Source organism: Aptenodytes patagonicus, chromosome 2 (genome assembly GCF_965638725.1).
Source record: "Aptenodytes patagonicus chromosome 2, bAptPat1.pri.cur, whole genome shotgun sequence".
Taxonomy (NCBI): domain Eukaryota; kingdom Metazoa; phylum Chordata; class Aves; order Sphenisciformes; family Spheniscidae; genus Aptenodytes; species Aptenodytes patagonicus.
In genome coordinates, this window is record NC_134950.1 from 123,426,302 (window position 1) to 123,446,355 (window position 20,054).

General features: G+C 38.1%; 1 protein-coding gene across 4 annotated transcripts in view; it reads right to left on the reverse strand.

Moving 5' to 3' along the window:
* The window catches only part of DNAJC13 (DnaJ heat shock protein family (Hsp40) member C13), a 57,745-nt gene that overhangs the window by 31,920 nt on the left and 5,771 nt on the right, over positions 1-20,054 (reverse strand). For 3 of the 4 annotated variants that reach the window (XR_012994703.1, XM_076331057.1, XM_076331058.1), the window contains exons 2-21: positions 18,747-18,827; positions 14,292-14,367; positions 13,653-13,802; positions 13,236-13,277; positions 11,915-12,115; positions 10,638-10,844; positions 10,459-10,554; positions 10,213-10,304; positions 9,248-9,414; positions 9,069-9,148; positions 8,820-8,989; positions 7,853-7,952; positions 7,491-7,598; positions 6,782-6,937; positions 5,967-6,023; positions 4,552-4,673; positions 3,287-3,362; positions 1,615-1,710; positions 1,319-1,462; positions 93-107 (exon numbers count right to left, since the gene is read on the reverse strand). Coding sequence is in view for 3 of the 4 variants with exons in the window: in XM_076331057.1 (XP_076187172.1) it covers positions 93-107; positions 1,319-1,462; positions 1,615-1,710; positions 3,287-3,362; positions 4,552-4,673; positions 5,967-6,023; positions 6,782-6,937; positions 7,491-7,598; positions 7,853-7,952; positions 8,820-8,989; positions 9,069-9,148; positions 9,248-9,414; positions 10,213-10,304; positions 10,459-10,554; positions 10,638-10,844; positions 11,915-12,115; positions 13,236-13,277; positions 13,653-13,802; positions 14,292-14,367; positions 18,747-18,814 (2,223 nt within the window). In the remaining variant the exon portion in view is untranslated. The remainder of the gene's footprint in view (positions 1-92; positions 108-1,318; positions 1,463-1,614; positions 1,711-3,286; positions 3,363-4,551; positions 4,674-5,966; positions 6,024-6,781; positions 6,938-7,490; positions 7,599-7,852; positions 7,953-8,819; positions 8,990-9,068; positions 9,149-9,247; positions 9,415-10,212; positions 10,305-10,458; positions 10,555-10,637; positions 10,845-11,914; positions 12,116-13,235; positions 13,278-13,652; positions 13,803-14,291; positions 14,368-18,746; positions 18,828-20,054) is intronic. The other variant, XM_076331060.1, reaches the window with a different exon arrangement.

Below are 20,054 nucleotides of genomic sequence, written 5' to 3' on the forward strand. Positions count from 1 at the left end.
GTGAAATCAATGTTACACTCTACACAAGGTACCACATGCAAGCAGAAGTCTGAGCAACATAATCCACACAAGTGGCAGAGACACAGACTCACCATATTGTTTCTGTCCTGATTGTGATGGAAAGTTGGAAGAAAAAGAAAAGGTACATTTAACAAGCCACAGACACTGAAGTAATTCAAAGTGGTAATACCAAACTTGCTACTACCTCTTCCAAGCTACACTTGCATGTATTTACTGTGATATTAAACAACTCACAACTCCAGACAGAAAAATGATTGTTTAAACTCAGTATTCAAACAAGATGTTTAAAGTGCAGTTTGCCCTTCCACCACCATTTTCCACATTTCTCCATTAACACTTTGCTTTGGACCTAGTTCACCATTATTCCAGAAGTATTACCTGTTAAAATTCTACACCACACTCTACATCAAACTTGAGCTAGATTTTACCAAGTTAAGGTTTTCCCAAATTAAAGTTTATTGTTACATCAGATCAAGTACAAATACAGGCATTTTCAATGCTCTGCATTGCTCTTTTCATCCTTCCTTGCATATATAATAGCTTGTTTCATTTCCAGAATGCATAAAAACAAGCTTAGTCAGCAGACTAAAGAAAGTTAAGGGAAACGCCTTGTAATTCAAGGAGTTTGTCATACAGAACATGACAATAAAATTAAAGGAAAAAGGAGGCTAACAGTAAGCAGTGCTTGAGCTATCCTCTTATAATATCAGATCAAAATAGTCACTTACCACTTCAGTTTTAACCATGGTTTTATATATAGTCTTATGTTGCAATTTAAGGACTGAGATACCTATATTCAAGGTAATACAACAAGAACATACAAGGTTCTACAAGGAACCTTCTTCAAGCAGGTTCCATAACTAAAATAACACTAGCATAAAGTACATCATTTCAGATGCAAAGAATATTCATAGTTTCTTCCAAATCTAGTTTAAAAACTGCTTTTGCCACATTTCAAGGAATTTCTTATTCTTCTGTATAATTATCTTGGAAGAAATGCACATAAGCTGCAGTCCAGCTTGATAAGGTTGGCTAAAGCAAGAACAAGCTAAAGCTCAATACATTTGCTGAAGGAATCCATTTGCCTGCTTTACACTCTGCCTGGAACCTATTTCTAAGCCAAGATGAAGAGTAGTAAGAGGCAGAGAAGTTTGCTAAAAGGAAGCAGAACTATGAAGTTTCTCACATTCCTACACTTCTATTACTGTCAAACTTCCCTCTCATTTCATGGGAGTTGTAGGTGTTCCCCTCTACACTTAGTCAAGTTGCTGTAACAAGGAGTTTCAAATACTTTTACCTCTTTTTGAGCTATGCCCATTCTATCTCGCCAGTGCATCAAGACTAGATCCACCTTTTCTTTGGCAAATTTTTCAACTTCCTTCGCAGCTTTCCCAGCCAGTCTCTGCCACTCTGGCACTTTATTAAACTTGCCATACTGATCCTGCAGAATAAATGCTATTAGTTATTTGCAGTTGCAGGTCTATCAACACATTTGATGCAGGTCAATGCAACAGTCAAGTGTCTGTATCAGAAAAGCCACTAAGACTGTACATCTATATAATGGAAGAGGTTAAGACAGCTACATTTACTTACAGTTGCAATTTTTAAGTTATCTCTAATATGCATCCTATCAGCATCTTTTTCAGGAACAGGATCAGCACTGTCAAGGTATGCCAGCAAACCTGGTGGCTAAAAAAATTTAAAACCAGTGTAAACACACATGTGGCTGATGGAACAGAAACTATCACATCAGTTAACAAGATCATTTCTTTGAGATTTCAAAACAGAATTTATATTCTACTCTAAAGCAAGTAAGTAAAAGCTACAGCCGCTTTTTGCTTTTATTAATGAAATACCACCATCCTCAACAGAACCATTCAATAAAGGCACATAATAGCTTCAGTACAGCAGAGCTCTTGCATATATCCCATTTCTTAAAGGAGCACTTAATGAAGCTAAGGACTGCAGGAAGAAAAGAGTTGATCCCTGTTGTGGTTTAACCTCAGCCAGCAACTGAGCACCACACAGCCGCTCGCTCACTCTCCCCACCCCCCTGGTGGGATGGGGGAGAGAATCAGAAGAGTAAGAGTGAGAAAACTCGTGGGTTGAGATAAGAACATTTTAATAATTGAAATAAAATAGTAATAACAACAACAACAATAAAAGAATATACAAAGCAAGTGACGCACAGTGCAATTGCTCACCACCCGCCGACCAATGCCCAGCCAGGCCCCAAGCAGCAGTCACCACTCCCCAGCCAACTCCCCCCAGTTTATATACTGAGCATGACGTCACATGGTATGGAATACCCGTTCAGCCAGTTTGGGTCAGCTGTCCTGGCTGTGCCCCCTCCTCCCAGCTTCTTGCTCGCAGGGCATAAGAAGCTGAAAAGTCCTTGACTAGTGTAAGCACTACTTAGCAACAACTAACACATCGGTGTGTTATCACATTATTCTCATACCAAATCCAAAACACAGCACTGTACCAGCTACTAGGAAGGAAATTAACTCTATCCCAGCCAAAACCAGGACAATCCCGCTGCAATAGTGTGGGGGATGAATACTCTAACACTAGAATCCATCCATATCCTGATACGGATAGAATGTTGCATGCAACACTAGAGATGAGATAGTCTCATTTGACTAAGCCTTCCAGAAGATAGTGACCAATATCAAGACAGTTTGCTCTGCCAAAAATGAAGGAATTGCTATTTTGAATTTGAAAGTTGGTATTTTTCCAGATTTAGTAATTCCTTACAACACTATTCTTTGAACCAGTTTCACTGAAGTAACATAAGCAAGAACCTTTCAGGAGCCTGTAAGGGTGAAAGAACATGGGAATTATCAGCTAATATCAATTTAGCTATGTTATAAGCAAACAAAGTTGGACAGGCATGAAAGCATAGACAGAACTGTTGCCTTAATTTCTTACTGGCACTAAGCATTAGAGACTATATTTACTATGTCTCCCACATTTTTGTCCCTGTAATAAGAGAAAAGTAAGACACCTTATTTTTAAGTTGTGTGTCATACACCATTTTTAAAAGTGGCAGGAATTTAACAGAATACTTTAACAATCCAAAATGTTTTGTACTAGCCATCAATATCCTTCAAACACCAGATGCCAGACTGCTGATTTCCCAGGCTAGATTTCCCCTTTGGAGGGGAAATGGAATGTGTTTACTATATAGACTATCCCAAGTTTTCTAATACTACAGGCTTTCAGATTTTATTCTTTCCCTACTCCATATCCCATTTTTACTCACCAAAATACGTTTCAACAAGTTCATAGCAGTTTTGTTCTCAGCTGTCCAGAGGCCAACCAAATGTCTACTTAACTGCCTGAAAAAGCCATTGAAATTAACAAACTGCAAGTTAGTATTTTAAACAGATTTTTAAACCACTAAACTGACACCCTTACCATGCTGGTGAAATGAAGATGAGCAAGAGCTTCATGCCCTTGAGTGAGAGCACAAAGCATTATACTGTTCCAGTTCAAGTATACACTTAGCATGCTTTGAAGTGTTGCCTTTAAGAAGTTCCAGTGAAGTTAGTGGAAGAGTAGCAGCACATGCTTTTTGATCTAGACCTCAAAAGAACACTTGAGCAATAGAGCAGAAACTAAACATCTAATGACCAAGTATAAGTTTATCCAGTCAATCTTAAGTTACAGTTAAACTTAAGAGTCTAGAAGCCATCAAGAACTGTTAACTGCTTACTTGAAGCTCTTAATACCAGTTATTGGCTAGGAAAGCCTTTTTGGGAGCCTGCCTTCTATGCCACCTGACACTTTATGCCAATATTTGTCACTAGGGTTCTACTGCATTGAACTGAAGCATTGCTTACAAGCAAGTCATAAGCAGGAGCTCCAAACAGAACTAGTATGACAGAAGGTTTCACACTAGCTCTCTCCTGAATGACATACAGTGGCAACAAGATCCACTTGTTACTACATTGCTTAGCAACTCTTTAAGTGCTTCAGGAACATGCAGTTAAAATTTCTATAATCTTGTATTCGGGTGGAAACAATTGAATTACCACTCATCCTCCTCAGCATGCCCTCAGGCCCAGTCTCAGAGCTCAGAAGTTCTACTGACTGCTGAATTCATGGAATGATTTCTGTATGAGGAGACTTCTCTCCCAGATGGGATGGGTGACCCTAACTGCATGCAAGATATGAGGTGTGCACACCAGGATTTATACAGTTGTATAATAAAGTTGAACCTTTTTACATGTTCCAGACATTCTACTTGCCTTTTCTTTTCCTGAATGTTTTCAGAAAAAAACTAAAAATCAAAACTTGAGCCTTTAATGAGTAACCAACCCAAGTCCCATTTTGGGAAAAAATAATCAAAGGTTTATTAAGTGGCTGCAGTCTCAGCTGAAGCTTGCTCTACCTAAAACACACCAGCTGCTGAAGAAAGTTTTCTCCTAAAGAGCTGCAAGTTTTCTTCCCTGATCTCCCGATGTTTCTAACATTAGCCAGGCTATTAGACTAAAAAACATAATATATCAAGTGAGACTGACATACCTATTTGTAAGCATCCTCTGATCTGTGCTTATTGTAAACATAGCAGTGTGCAAGTGACGAGGTAAGGCACCTTCACTGAGGGCAAGATCTTGCATTTTGGTAGCAATCTCTTTGTCTCCTTCCTTTGGAAACAGGGCAAGATGATTACTAAAGAAAGAATCTTAGTTAAGCTGCTTTTATCTCAGCCTACAGTTCCAAGGCCTTCTTGACCATCAATTATGTCAACTAACATTCAAAAGCCAGAAGCTATAGTATGGTGGGCTTTAAGTGCAAGTTCTCAACAGCAACTGATCAAAGTTGTAGTAAAGCCATGGACCAGATAATTGGTAGTTATATCTGAGGACAGTAACTGAGTAGGGTAAGATGCACGTCTCCCATCATAGATCAGGAGGTTGGTAGTACATTTACAAGTACCACTTCCACACTGCAACTGTAAGTTAGGGTTAAACAAAGAATGACAGCCACAAGTAATTGCTTGTTGCTCGACTTTGGTCAACAGTAACTATTTAAGAATAACTGGTGCTGTTCAGTTTAGACATCCACACAGGTAAGACTGTCACTCAGTTGAGATACATTGGTTGCAATGAATAATTAAGAAAAAGCTTTCACTGTATTTTTACTTGCCCATGTCCCACTATAGTTCAAATGACATGAGTTGTAATAAACAGCATAGCAAATTTCAGCTAGTGTTATCAGGTATATCAATGGAAACTTGCAGATTTAAAATACCTCTATTTCAAGTGTTCATTCACTTCCATTCCAAGAAAGTACAGATGCATAAGCCATTGTGATACAATGAGGCACTAATTTTAGCCCTGAATTTCAACACAGGAAGTGTCGAGAGTCAGTTAGCAAGGTCACCCTGCAACAATCATAAGCAGCCCTTGAGAAGTATGGACTTGGCCCATACATCATATGCTATGGAAACTCAAAGCCAAATCATCCTTTGTTGAAGCAGAAAGAGCAAGAACAGAGGCTGACATTACTAGTCTGCTCTGGGACACTACTGCCTGCTAATCCCAGTCCCATTCCATCTGGCAATGCATCCCAGGAAATATGGCCTCTCCTCCTTGAGAGACCCTCTTTAACATGCAGAAGTCTGGTGGCTCTGAGATGTGTGACTGAGCTACAAACAACATTAACAGCCAAACCTTGACTGCAGTATGAAAACATGCAAGGCACTACCTAATGTCCCAACTCACATGCCTTCCAAACCCCCAAGTGTAAGACAAAGCAAGTTGCTATATTAAACCGCTCACAATTAAGCGGGTGTTCTGTTCCTCACCTTTCCCCCTTCCCCCCGCCCCAAGAGAAGCTAATATAACAAACTTCTACTATTGGTAAGCAATTGCACTTCTGAAATAGACAATACATATTTAGTATGCTAACCCAGGTAACATTGATATAAATCTCACCTCTATTATTGCCTTCATTACCAAACCTGCTCCTTTCACAATTGCCATAGAAGGGTGCTAAAATAGAATGTTGACAAAATAATTATCCAAGTGCAAAATTTGAAGATTAGATCATTTGTGATTCAGTTTCCTTAACTCATCTACATGGTTGTTCTACCTCCAGTTCTGGGCAAAAGTTAATCTTTCAGTTTTGTGAAAGCTAGCCCCAGAAAGAGTTCCTATCCTATACCTTTAAACAAGAATCTCTCATGCAACTATCAGATGACTTCTTGGCACTGAACAGCAGTATATACCAGAGAATAATGCTGGGGAAACTGACACAAGCTGACACTAACCAAGAAGCAGAAGAGTATACTGTTTTTACAGAAAGCAAGCGCTGACATTTTAGCTAGAAATCCTAGAACTTTTACAGGTTTACTAGTGAAGAGGATGTTACTCTTGCTTTGTAACTCTTAACTCTCATTTACTGAGAGAGAAACAAAAGGTGGCAGATTCTCCAAAGAGAGGAAGATCTGTGCATCTGCTGAATCTAGCTTAACATTTCACTGCTATTTTAAAGTGTTTCTAGAAACAAGTCTTAGGCAGTCTAGTCTACAATGATTTGGCATATCATTCACTATAGAATAACCACCTCAATCTGATATCTGAAGGTAAAGCAATAGGTCATTAAAAAACTCACCAAGGTAGAAAAGGTTTGGGCACATTAACTAGCTGAACAGTAGACAAATTTGTCTTTCAGGAAAACAAGAAAAAGTTCACGTTCACTGACTACCTAAGGCCTCTGATAATAAAAAAAAAAAAATACGAAATCTTACCTGAAAGAGCTTAAATAGTGTTCTTCCATTAGATGCCACCATTTCCAACAACATGTCAAACTGCTGCCCCTCAGTAGTCTCACTATATGGAGCACATAGGGCAAATGTCAGGAAGTCCAGAAGCGAACTAATTACTAGGGCACCTGTTCCATGATCCTGAAATTAGGAAGACAGGTATGTAATCAGACACAGTGTTTCTCCCCTGCTCGAGAGTATTCAAGCAAGTTTTATTCAGTACTCATGATGCTGAAGGTGCTCTTCCCTGTCATACCATGAAATAGTCCGCAAACAAAAATTACAAGTTTAAAATATGCCATTACTCTGAGTATGGCAATACTGTGGTAAAGTATTGGCTCCTAGAGCATATCGGAAACTCCTGACCTCATACACTGCAAATTACTTTTTCTAGTTTTAATCCCATAAGTACCAGTTTACACCATCCTTTTAGTTAAAAGGAACACCCAGTTTCCATATTAAACATGCAAACATTTGTTGCATGACAAGTTTTGCAGTATAGACAGCTACATTCTAACCTGCCAAGATCCAAACCTATTTAGAACGAGCTTCCATGCCAGACATAGCTGTATTTTCTGCACTTCAACTGCAGTTACAAATACATTCAAAGATATATCCAAGTATGACAGAAGCGTTTTCATAGCTGCTTTAAGTGCCTTTCCTAATTGCTATCTCTTTTCAAAATTTGACTTACCACATGGGAATTGAATTTCTCTAGTAGATTTTCTAGAAACTTCTTTGAAGAAAGAAGGGAAGCTTTGTTCAACTGCTCCTGCCTCAAGTCGTAGTCATCATGCATGGGCTATAAAAAGAAGTATTCACTATGCAGTCACATCTCAACCGTCAGTTCTTAACAGCTGTAGTCCAAAAGCCACACTCTGAACCCATAAAAAGCACATCCTACTTCAAGTTCAAGTTCAGCAGGAAATCACTGTACCACAAGTTATTTCATGTTTGAGCACACTGCAAATTGAAGGGCAGTCCCTATGTCTACATCTTTCAGTAGACTGAAGTTCACACATTCCAAAGTGAAAGACTCTGCAATTTTATACTTACACACATGAGAGCACAAAGCATGTCAATAGAGGCATGGGTTACTCCATCATTGTTCCTTTTGAGGGCTTTCACAACCTTCACTCCTAATCGTTCTCGAAATCTTTTGAAAGGAAAGCAAAACCACCAAGATTAGAGAGGAAACAGAAGTCTTAGTTTTAAGACAAAAATCCAGTCAGGGACCAAAAATGGCCAGCTCCCATTGCATTTGGCAAGCCAGTACCTTGACGTTTACATAAATTTGAGATTGCTTGGTAGGAAAACATTAATGTTGACTTCACTGTTAACAATACGCCAAGAGCATGTTCACCAAAACAAAGACATATTTTCATAGTTACAGCATAGTGATAGTACAGGACACTATTCAGAGAAATAGAACTTTATAAAGGTCTCAGACTAAGTGCGTATGTTATTCTTCACATCATTCAGTTGCCCCATAGTCCAAGATCAGAAATATTCCAAAGAATTTTTCATTTTCAGAAGAAAATCAGGCAGTTTTTCTGCTTCCTTATGTTATCCAGTTAAGACACACAAACTCCAAGCAGCCTGTACTTACTGTAGGAGTACAACTCAACTTCCTAACATCAAGTTCTACCTTGTGTTGAACTGAAGATAGCAATGGCATCAACATACTTTAAGAATGAAGAACTGCCTACCTCAAGGACAGATGAAGGTGCATTTTAGAAGTTTTTCCTCTAGGAAAAACATTAAACCATATTTGACTCAAGGCAGAGAGTATTTAGCAAAGGAAGAATCAGCTTTACATACTAATGATCATTTGGGATTCTCAATTTACATTAAAGCCTGATGACAGCCTCATACTACTGGAAGCAATCATGTAAAGAGTCTTCCAGTCTCTTTCAGAAGTGAGGCTTAACTCCAATTCTCAGTTTTAAAGATAAGACATCATCAAAAGCTCAAGATCTCTTTTCACCTACTATTTCCAAGCTTGAAGAGACTTCTCACTTACTTTGGAAGCTGAGTAAAGGCAAGGAAGCCTGCTTTTGAAGCCACTAGTCGTCTTACTGCTTGGAATTGGCTTTCAAGCTCTGCATTAGATGCTGCAATATCTCCCTCTTGTGAGAGCAATGCTGTTATGGCATTATTAATGAGTTTCTCCTTGTTTTCCGAGAACAGACCCTGGTTAAGAAATAATAATTGTTAGTATCTTTATGCGTTAACACCATCTTAAGAGGATGGGCAGAGGATTTATTCTTACATCTTGTGTAACTGCATGTAGTACCCCACTGTAGGAAATGTTAGCATTGAACCTGAACACAGCATCTGCAAAGTTACCATCTGGAAGAAGACATAACAAAAGTTAAGTGCACAGTACCTGACTAAATATCCAGATGATTTAAAGAGCACTATAAAACCATGTAATAAGCATTAGCTTACTTGGAGGAGCAGCCAAAAACCTCAGATGAAGGCTCTCTACTTCTTCATCTACAGGCATACTGAGTAATCCCCAACGCTGGCCTTTGTGTGTGGAGGTCATTTTCACACAGACATCTCTATTACCAGAAGCTCTCACTCCATCCAACAAGCTAGCCAGGAGAGAATCTCTGGATTGGGAGAAAGACATACAAATACAATTTAGATCAGAAAAGTGATGCTGAAGAACCAAGGTATAAGAAAAATAGGCAAAAAAAAAATCAAGTACAGAATGAAAGGCAGCAATACTTGGAATCTCTTACTAACACTGCTGCTAACAGCTACACTTCTGGAAGAAGTCACTAACTTTCAAGTGTTCCTTTATTCACTGTAAGAACAGAGCAGTCTTACACTCAGTATAGCCAGCTGCAGCCTTTCACTAAAAGGATCAACTCTAGATTACCTGTTAATGAGTTACACATGTTGCAAGCCAATTCATCCCTGTGCTTTCTGCGAAACCTCACTTAGCAGGATTAGATTGCATTACAACTGCAAGTGCACCCAGGGATTATTCTGTTGGTTGTTTTAAATAGAATCAACTAAGAGCATTTCAAGCAGACAGCTCAAAGGGTTTACAGCCTTCACACTTCCACATCACTTAAATTGTGCCTTCTTTCAGATATACTGCTTAACCAAGTACAACATACACAGAACAACATTCCCTATGAGAAACAGGCAGTATCTAACTGTCCAACACCTTTACATGCTCATCAGAAAACTTCTGGACAGATTTGCTTAAAGTTGGGATGAAGGTAGAGGGGAGAGATTTAGATCCTGTAACAAATCTTGATTTGTAAGCGGCAGACCACTAGAATAGCAAGGCTTCAAGTTAACACTTCTAAGGGTCAGAGTTTATGGAAGCTGAGGAACTAGAAGCACTACAGTGGCAATTTCCATTTGAATTTATAACCCACAGGAGCTCCAGTTACCTTTCTGTTGAAGAGTATTTCCGAATTTGTCCTTTGATAAATTCAATGGTAAAAAGCTGGGGGTTTTCACAGTCACATACTATTGCAAATACCTAAAAATAAGAGATATGGATCTCATTAATGAAGCAGTGTTATTTATATACTCTACAAATTGAGGACATCTTATGCATATTATCAAATTCCTACTATTATTATCTTTTAGAGCTTCTATTTGAAGAAGTGGCACTGAGAAAGGTTGCCTCTTACCTCGCCTAAAGGTTTCAAAGTTGCAATGTTATAGGTAGCTGGATCCCGCTCAACTAAGCAAGCTTCTGTAAGAGCTAGTACTCTTTTCACAGGTTCCTTAAAAAAAAAAAAAAAGGCATGTTAGGAAATAATTCCTAGCACTTAAGAGGAACCAAGTAACTTCAGTTTGATACCCTTACCACGTGTCTAGGTGTTATTTTTTGAACAACAAACTCTGCTAAAGATGTTACAGATTCATCATTGCTGTATTTTCCAAAGCGAAGATTCAAGTATTGCTCAAATTCTAGGGATTCTTTCCTTATCCGCAGAGAGATACCTATGAAGTTGCCAGCATGCTCTATTGCACTTTTGATAATTTCCTCCCTCTGCTCAGATGCAAACAGGTGCTGCAAGTTTTGACAAGAAAAAAAACAGGTGAAAAATATGGCATAGCTCAAGAAATCATAGTTCCATAAATAATCCTCCACTATATACCCAACAGTAGAGAATTTTCTCAGCAGCTAGGCTTGGCTTTGCTAAGTGCATAGTATAAAGAGAAGAGGTATTTATTACACAAGAGATCCACTATTAAGTTTACATTTCCCTTTCAAAAAAACCCAAACCAATCTATAGCAGCTATTCCTAAAGGATACCCTGCTACACATTACCGTGCCATTAAAGTAAAGGTCTGCATGACCTGCCTGTCCACCCTTGGCAACAGATCCTGACAGCCTGGCAGGAGCGAGGAGCCAGAGAACCAGAGTGGTAGCCCCAGCTACGCAAGGTTATGGCAGCTCTAGAGGATCAATTATATATTGCTAGTTTTATGCCAGAGAAAAGCATGCTGCAGTACGAAAGATATGGAAACCCTGATCTAGAGAGCAGAGTCCTGTTTTGTTAGTAGTAACTGAGGTAGCTGTATTTACATTAGTAACCATGAATTAATTGCTAAAGATCCATTTCAGCTGCTTGCAGTATAGTACACAGAAACCCTTTTAAGATTTTGAAACCAACATTACACTGCAGTATTTGCCAAGCAAAGCTGCTAAATATCAGACCACAGGCCTAAGAAGGAAGCATCACCACTGATCGATCTATTTCTGAGTAGAATCCCTCCATCTGTTAGGTAGATTAGTAATACTGCCTGTCACTCCTGTAACTTTGAGAAATGTCAGGAAACTCCATGTCCTCATTGCATTCATATTCACTATCCAGATATAAATAACTGGATATTTTATGCTCTGTAGTTTTTAAACATGCAATAAGCAAAAAAAACCCCACGCATTGCTCTCAAATGTTTTAACTGATTTCCTGTGGAAAAGAGGTTTTAAAACCTGTCCACAAGCCTTCAGGCTCCACAGATGGGTCCCAAAGATGCACATACTTGTATGTTCAAATGATGTTGAAGCTTCATTATTAAATATGCAGCTATAAACATCCTAAGCACCATACCAAGATGTTTTGGTTTAGTACTCACCAATCTACTAAATCCTCCATAGAGGATACAGAAGCCTCCCTGATAGCCAGTAATATCAACAAAGCCTTCAATGTTCCTGTAGTCATAGGAGCACAGGACTTTATTTGTTGCAGGATCAATTTGGTCAACACCTCCAGGAGTCACCTCTAGAATCACAGGTTTCCTCGTATCACTCCAGTGATGTTTATAGCAGTTATACCTCTGCAGAGAGAGCTACTTTTAGACATCTACACACACGCTCCTTTACTACACAGCAATAGCTCTTCTCCAATCTAGTAAGCAGCGTGGGTGTAAAGTTCAAAAAAATTTTATCATTTCCCTTAATGCTCTTATCTGTGTTAAGAATACTATTAACCAAATGAGAGTAGCTGTCTACTGACAAGGAAGTCACAGCTTAAACAATGCATTTTGAAGAGAGAACAGCAAACCCAAAACAGCCACCCCAAAAGGGAGTAAGTTTCTCTTGCTGTAGAAGGTGGCCTATTCACAGACTGTACACTGTGGTTAGACAAGGAAATAGCTATTGCACCAGATGCTGTTATTCAGCAAATCAAGACTAAATTAAGGTAAGCTTACCACTATAGTGCAAATTTTTCATCTCCTGCAGTCATATTCCATTACAAATACAGACTTACTGAAATCAACAAAAGTTAGAGGTCTGTTCTAAACTATAGTAAGACAAAGGGGACCCCCATATTCTAGCAGTGTTACTATGCTCACTGAAAATTTATTCTAAGCAATGCTTTAAGTGCTATCTTCTGTGACCAGAAGACATAAAACCAAATACAAAGTCTAGCTCTGTATATTGCCTTGCTTATTACTATATTACCAAGATTCATTAAGTGGCAATCTTGTCTTTAATCTGGCCTACAGAAATCCTCCTAGGAAACAATATTCCCACATCAAGTGTTCAGGATGTTATCCAGAAAACTACTTAGAGTTAGAAAGTAAAATGCTGGAAGTAGTAAACATTGAATAATGAATCAAAGCTTATGTCCTTCTTCTTCCTTCTGTCCAAATAAGAACTCCATGTGGCAAAGCCCTTTATTTCAGCAGTAACATTCAGAGTCTTTAAGTGTACCACCATAAGGCTCAGGCCAAGTGAAGAGAACTCAGATATTCTACTGTTGAAAAGGTTCCCATTGCTTTTGAACAAACTCTTAATTTTCTCTTTTCAAAGCAAGACTTCAGATCCAAATTTAAAAAAGCTATTTTAGGTAGTGCATATAGCACAAGCATAACACACACGCACACAGTAGAAGTTTAAGTCTTTAGATCATTTCATTAAACTGCACATGATCCAGAAAAGCCAGACACTTACCCGTCCTGTGATTTTTCCTTCTGAGAAGTCTGTCCTGAATCTCTGTTTTTAAGAAAGTTAGCCATGAATGAATGCAAATATGATAGCCAATCTATCCAGAAACTCTACGTTTAAGCTGACCCTGTTTTAAGGGACTTGAACTAAGCCTCTTTGAGGACTCACCATTCCACTGCAGTTTAATATATTCAGTATTTGTAGCTTTACTTGCTATTTAAGAATCACGCACTAGTTGCTGCAACGCAAGCATGTCAACTTGGCACTAGATCAAGTACATTAACAGAACAGCTCAAAAGACAACTTGCTTTCCTACTTTTTAATGCAAGGAGAGAAAGCATAGTAAGCTACCACAAATGGTAATGACAACCAAGTACTTACTGCTTGCTTGAAGGAAAAAAAAAAAAAAAAAAAAATTCTTACCAGTGCCTCTGTAAGGAGTTCTGTTCTGTGCTCTGTGGAAAACTTAAGAGTTTCAGACTTTTTTCCACTCCCTTTGCGAAAAGTGAGACTAAATTCTGTTCCTTGTCCTTTTCCAACAGGAGAAATACTACAGATATCTCCATAAGGCCACTAGACAATTGAAAGTAATTAGGTTATACCATTAGTAATTTTAAAGCTACATCTCCTCTACTCAAAAATCCTTAGTACCTATAATAACTTAGTTGCTGTAATGAGACAATAGCTAGCTAGCCTGAGCTTCCTATTTGATACTCTGCAAAGTAAGCAAGTGTCCTGACTCCCTTCAGGGACATAGCCTTATGGTGATCAAAGTTATCCCAGTTCATTCAGAACAGCACACCCAGAAGCAAACTAATACTTATTGGCCAATAAAGACAAATTGCCTAAAAGTACAAAGACTACTGGATATTTGTAGATTTAGTGAAGGCAACACCAGTTTTCTATTATAGCTGCTTTTGTAGCAGCTGCCATACCTTCTGATTTTGCTGAGATCTTGTCAGACTAGATAGCTTCTGAAGACTGAATGCCACTATTCACTCTGGATGGTGAACGTAAGTCAGGAATTAACTCAAAATAGCCCTGTTCAAAAATTATGGTTACCTGATTTGTAACTTCTAGCGTGTTGGGATTGTATGTGGTGATGGCATGCGTTCCAACTGAAAAGACTCGCTTATACCTAGAATACAGACAAGTGTTAGTTTCTCCAGAAGTCACATAAACCCCGTTGAACAGCAAAATTATGTTAAGAAGCTATATACAAGTCAGTGTTAGGAAACAGATACGGAATTGTCTTTATTGTTAGTTTGCAGTTTACCCTTATAATATGTCAAGCTCCTCTGTTCTATATATCCATAAAGGGGGCATATAAGTTAAATACTACTAAATATATTTCCTTATGCATCTCTTTTCCTACATTATTGGCTAAGTCAGGACCAAAGACTCTTGGAACTTGCACTGGAAGGTACTACCAGACCAGAATAAATTCTAAAAAGACTACACAGATAGAAAAAAAGATATTCCTGCAATACCCTAAAGCATCTGTCTGAAGCTGTCTCAGACAACAGTTGCAACATGAAATAATCCAATTTACATACCTGGTCACAATACTGTAACAAGTCGAAGTGTTACTATGGCCAAGCCTTATTTTCTTCACCTTGAGGAAAACTAAGACTACTAAACTCAGAAAGACTCAGATCACTGAAGCTATAGTTCAATACCCAGCTAGTCATTGTACATCGATATCACAGGTATGTTAACTGCCATAGTGCTTAAAGAACAGCTGTAGCAAGGTAGTTGCTTGCATTTCAGGCGTATCAGAAACAAGCAGCAGTGAGCTAAAGCTAAGAAATTTAGATGTATCAAGTGCAGGATGGAAGCCTTACCATGGTTTCATTTCCTTGACAATCTTCACAGCATACCCTGAACCAACTCTTTATATAGAGACTATTTACATATTTCTTGATCAGAAAGTTTTGCAACGTAACTAACCAGAGTTTGAAACAGTAGATTATTAATAATCCCTTACTACTTGTACAAACTTCTTGTTCTAGGGTACTTGTATCTGGAAGCAGTCCTGCCCAGAAAGTCAAGCCAAACCTGAACCAGAGCCAGTTCAAGTAACTATTCTCTGACCAAAGAAACAGGATCTGAACATGGATGCCTTGAACTTGAACCAAATATAAATACTTTGGCTAGCTGTCCATATTAAAACTGATTCAGTTTAGCAATTTAAGTTTCAGTTCTGGGTAAACTGTGGAATTGCTAGGGAAAGAGCAGGATAGGATCAATCAGATGGCTGACAACTAATCTGGATCCATGCCATACTAGACATTGCATCAAGCAGTAGGTCGTTTCTTCCCCCTCTCTCTCTGCATTCTTGTGTTACAGTTCCTTCTTCTCTCTCACTTGCCAGGTCTGTAGCACAAGCCATCATTCTGTATAAGGTCAAACTTTGCATGAGTTTCAGATATGTTCAGAGCTGCTCCCTCATGTTATTTGACCTATCCTCCCTTCTCTCATAATAGCAAGGCCAAGAGTATCTGTCAGACACAGTCAATCTCACAAACTTCATTCCCTATCATTTCCCATTATTATTCAAACAAACTGGTGCAAGTTCAAGACATTACTGTCCCAGAGGAGTTTATCTAAGGATTAAAGCAAGTGCTTATTTTCTTCAAAGCTTAGAAAAATCTGTAATATTGAAGTGACCTGCCACCTTAAAGATGTTTAATCTATTTGAAAAACCTATTTGTTTTTCCATGTAGTTGAATTTTCCTTATTTAAGATGCAGGTCAAGAGAAGTTGTAGTAATGAAGCAGAACATTTGAAGTTAACTCTAGCTGCTAATAATTCCACTATATTCAGTCTGTCAAAGAATGCTCCAGTTCTTAGATCATAAGAAAATCCTTTGAACAAACCAACTGTTCCCTCTCCTCCCGTTGCACAATTTAGGTAGGTATTCTGTCTTTTATATGATTTACAATATTTATTTTTAATAAAGCACTTTATTACTTGTTTAAGGTTTTGTTTACTCATTTAATGTACTAAAGAGCTTCACAGTGCTTTGTGGCAGAATAAAGATCTGCAATGATCACACACAATTTAAGACCAGCTTCCAAACATTACAGCCCCTTCCTTTTCTCCCCTCATGCTCAAGCCAGCATTTCAAGATCTAGGAAGCATATTTATTATCTAGCATTCTTAATACGTGATGTGACAAGGAACACAAGACAGAACAGCAGATTTGTCAAGTTACCATTTCCTTCATCTCTCCTCCCTAGGCAAAGTCAGAAGACCCAAGTCTTGTTGCACAAACAGAGGAGACTCAGAAGTCAGCTCTTACATGTGGCCTAAACATACTCTTGTTCAGAACTTCACCTTTAAATATGTAGAAAGGTATTTATACCTCCAGGCCTTGAAGACTTTACCATTAATTATCTCTCAAACTACTATGCAGTACAGTCTAATGCCAGGCAGTTTTGAGAAGAATTTGAAGCAAATGTCTTCTTCCCAGTAAAAAGATTATTGCCTATTCACTAGTTTCTTCGAAGCACTGTAGAAGTCAGTAGTTATACTTTTTTTTTTTAATCAGGATGAACCTGGTAGACAAATTTTATACCACCACACTCAAGAGAAAGACAGTGTTCATTAATTTTACATAACTACAGATCGACACTGGAGCATCATCATCCCTACTACTAGAAAATACTTTAGCTGCCATGCACACAGCCCATATTCAGCAAAGTGACAAATCATATGAATAGTTAAAGTGATTCAGGCTCATTTAGCACTACACATTAAGTTACTGCGCTTTTTTTATGTTATCTATAGATTATACTGAGAATGTATAACTATGAATATTTAAGTCCTCTCAGTTCAAATATAAGCTTACTAAAAGCTATATAAGCTTCTGGTGCAACACAAGAGGCAACTACTCACTAAATACTCCTTTTCCCTTCATTATGTGAAAAGTAAAGTGCCAATGAGTTTTTAAGCTAAGCCTCTGTTTTAGACTGAAGACTTACTCTGAAGTTCTATAAGACTTCATAGTTTATCAGAACGCTACCATCAAAGTTCAAGATCATACTTCTCCAACAGTTTGCATCACGCAGGAACAGGCTCTTTAACGGAAGGCATTGGGCAAGAGAAGCAATCTATGTATTTGATTTTCACCAAGCGGCTCAAATCATATGCACACTGAATTTGCACATATGCCACAGGAACTTCAAAGGAAGAGACAAAATATTTTCTGTTGGATGACAGAAAGATTAAGAGGGACAAACTGTTCTAACGTTCTACCCCAACATAGTATCTTACTATTACTAAAGGAAACAGTTTATTCACCCATGCCCACACAAATCCAAATGCATGGATCTTACCTGAGTTAAGACTCAATTTACACAAGTATTGGCTAGAATTCTAATGAGGTAAGACCAAATATTAAACTGTATTTCAAGTCAATCAAGAATCTGTCTTTGTAGAGGAAAGATTTTGCCCTCAGACAGCTGATGAGTCTACTCTGGACTCTGAACTACCCAGGGCTTTAATTTTTGCTGACAAAAAGGCAGGGAGCTCTTTGATTAGACACTGAAGCAATCTCATGGTTCTTCAAAGCACAATTGAGAAAGATCTGTGGCTGCCACTCCTTGCAATCCCATCCTCCTTTTCTTCCCAGCATTCCCAATCTTTGATAGGAAGAATTCATGAAGTATCTACCAGCAGACAGCCAAAAAAAAGCCAGTTTCAACTTACTGGTCAAACAGATTCAGACATCACCTCTCAGTATAAACATTAGAATAAAGCAGTATTCATGCTCCTGAGGTGCAGACAACGTACCCTCTTTGTTCTGTTGATGTTTAGGTAGCAAGGAAAAAATCCCAGTTCCACAGCACTACTATGCATGTGAGAAGGAACAATGGGTAAGGATACCAAAGAAAGTCCTATGAAGCTTTAAAAATATGTATAACAGCTGACTTCAAACACAGTATAACAGATACCAGTTATGATAGTTTAATGGATAGTTTTACTAGAAGTTCCCTAGCTTTTGCAGACAGAAGCATCACTGAAAATTCATTTTTAGATCCAAGACCCCCAATTAGGGATGAAGTTTATTTCTAGTAATAGAAGTCTTCAAATAATCTCAGTTAGTAGTTTAACAGATAATCTATTACACAACATGTTAAGTATATGTGTGGGCTAGTGACCCTCATCTATTAAAGTACATAAGACATTACTCCCCCAAGAACCTGTTCTGAGAAGAAGCATTTCTACTTTAAAATTAGTGCTTTATATAGTAAGTTCAAGAGACTCAGAGGCTGAGTAAATCAGGTGGTCCATTTCAGAGCTATACTGAAGTGTGGGAACATGTGCAGAGGAAGGCTAAAAAGCAATGTTTAAAATCCAAATTGATTCTAGTGAAGATACATTCAGTTCAGAGACTGAGCAGCAGGAGCCTTTAGTTCAATTTTCATCCATCAATACAGGAACTATGCAGTTAAATCCAATAATGATGTCACACAAAACGTTAAAAAACCCAATAAACTTTAAACTACTTACTTTCCCCTCCATGAATGTTTTGTTGTGTAGAAACAAGCAAGATCTCTGTTTTCTCTAATTATATTCATTCTGTGCCAAGACCTGAAAACAAGAGAGACATCCTGTTAGTACTCATGATTTTAATTTAAAACCAAAGTTCACTAATCATCAATATGCTTCAAGACAAAAAGACTTTGTTTTTAAACACTCAAATCACTGCTTTGTCAGTTCCACACGAAAAATATTAGGAATACTCATGTTTATCAAACAATGCATGGACTAAGTTGCACATGGAGTTGAACAGGAATTATTAGTTTCCCCAGTGATTCTGTTACACTAGTTACTCTTTAACAGTACCAGGTTACAGTATTTATGCCCCATTATTTGCGATATTATTGCAATCACACTACTTTTGCTGCACCTTTGCACATGCAGATTCAAGTGTATTTTCCTGTCATCTCCAGAATGCTTAACTCCTGAAAATTGTGTAATATCAAAATGATTTGAGTACCCTGCGTCCATAACTCCAGCTAAGCCAGATTCCTACTGTGATTTTTAAATAAAAAGCAAGGAGAATTCTGGATAGATAGAACAGCTTATTTTTCCAGCCTGAAATGGAATTTGAAGTTGAGTAACTTACTTATTAGCCAAGCATTGTGATTAAAGAGCTAAGTACCCTTTCTGTGCTGTAAAAGTTTAAGCAATCCCACCACTAACATCCTGACATGCTTATTTCACACATAAATACCTATTCCCTAAACACATGCAGGAATTTAGTGAAACTTGCCCACAACTGCTTGACTGGATCATTGCTTTAAGAGCTGCTAAGTTCTAAGGAATGCTTCTGAACACTAAACACCCATCTTCCATGATTAACACGGATGCATGATGAGTACTTGGGAAATTAACTTCCCTTTTACTCTACTGTTATTACATATACAAGGCACATAAGTGGACATACCCTGATTAAGTTGCAAGAGTGAAGTTGCCACTCTCAGTTTACTGCTACAGCATTAGTTTTATTTTCAAATGTGTCAAAACAGGCTTCCCTGCTCTTGATTACAGACTGGTACTCTCTCAGGTTCACATCATTAATGTGGTGGCATCCCCAAAACATCACACACTTAAGCTAGTCTGCAAGAATTCATATTCATAGCTTGCCTGAAACAATGCTAAAGAAATCCAATCCCAGTCAGTACCCCACTAAAAGTTAGACTACAACTCCGGTTATCTTTTTACATTCAGCTAACTCTACTTAATTTGGCAAAAAAAGGTTTCTCATTTTGAGATTGATGATCTGTAACATTAGCTCATTGCTAATTTCTACCC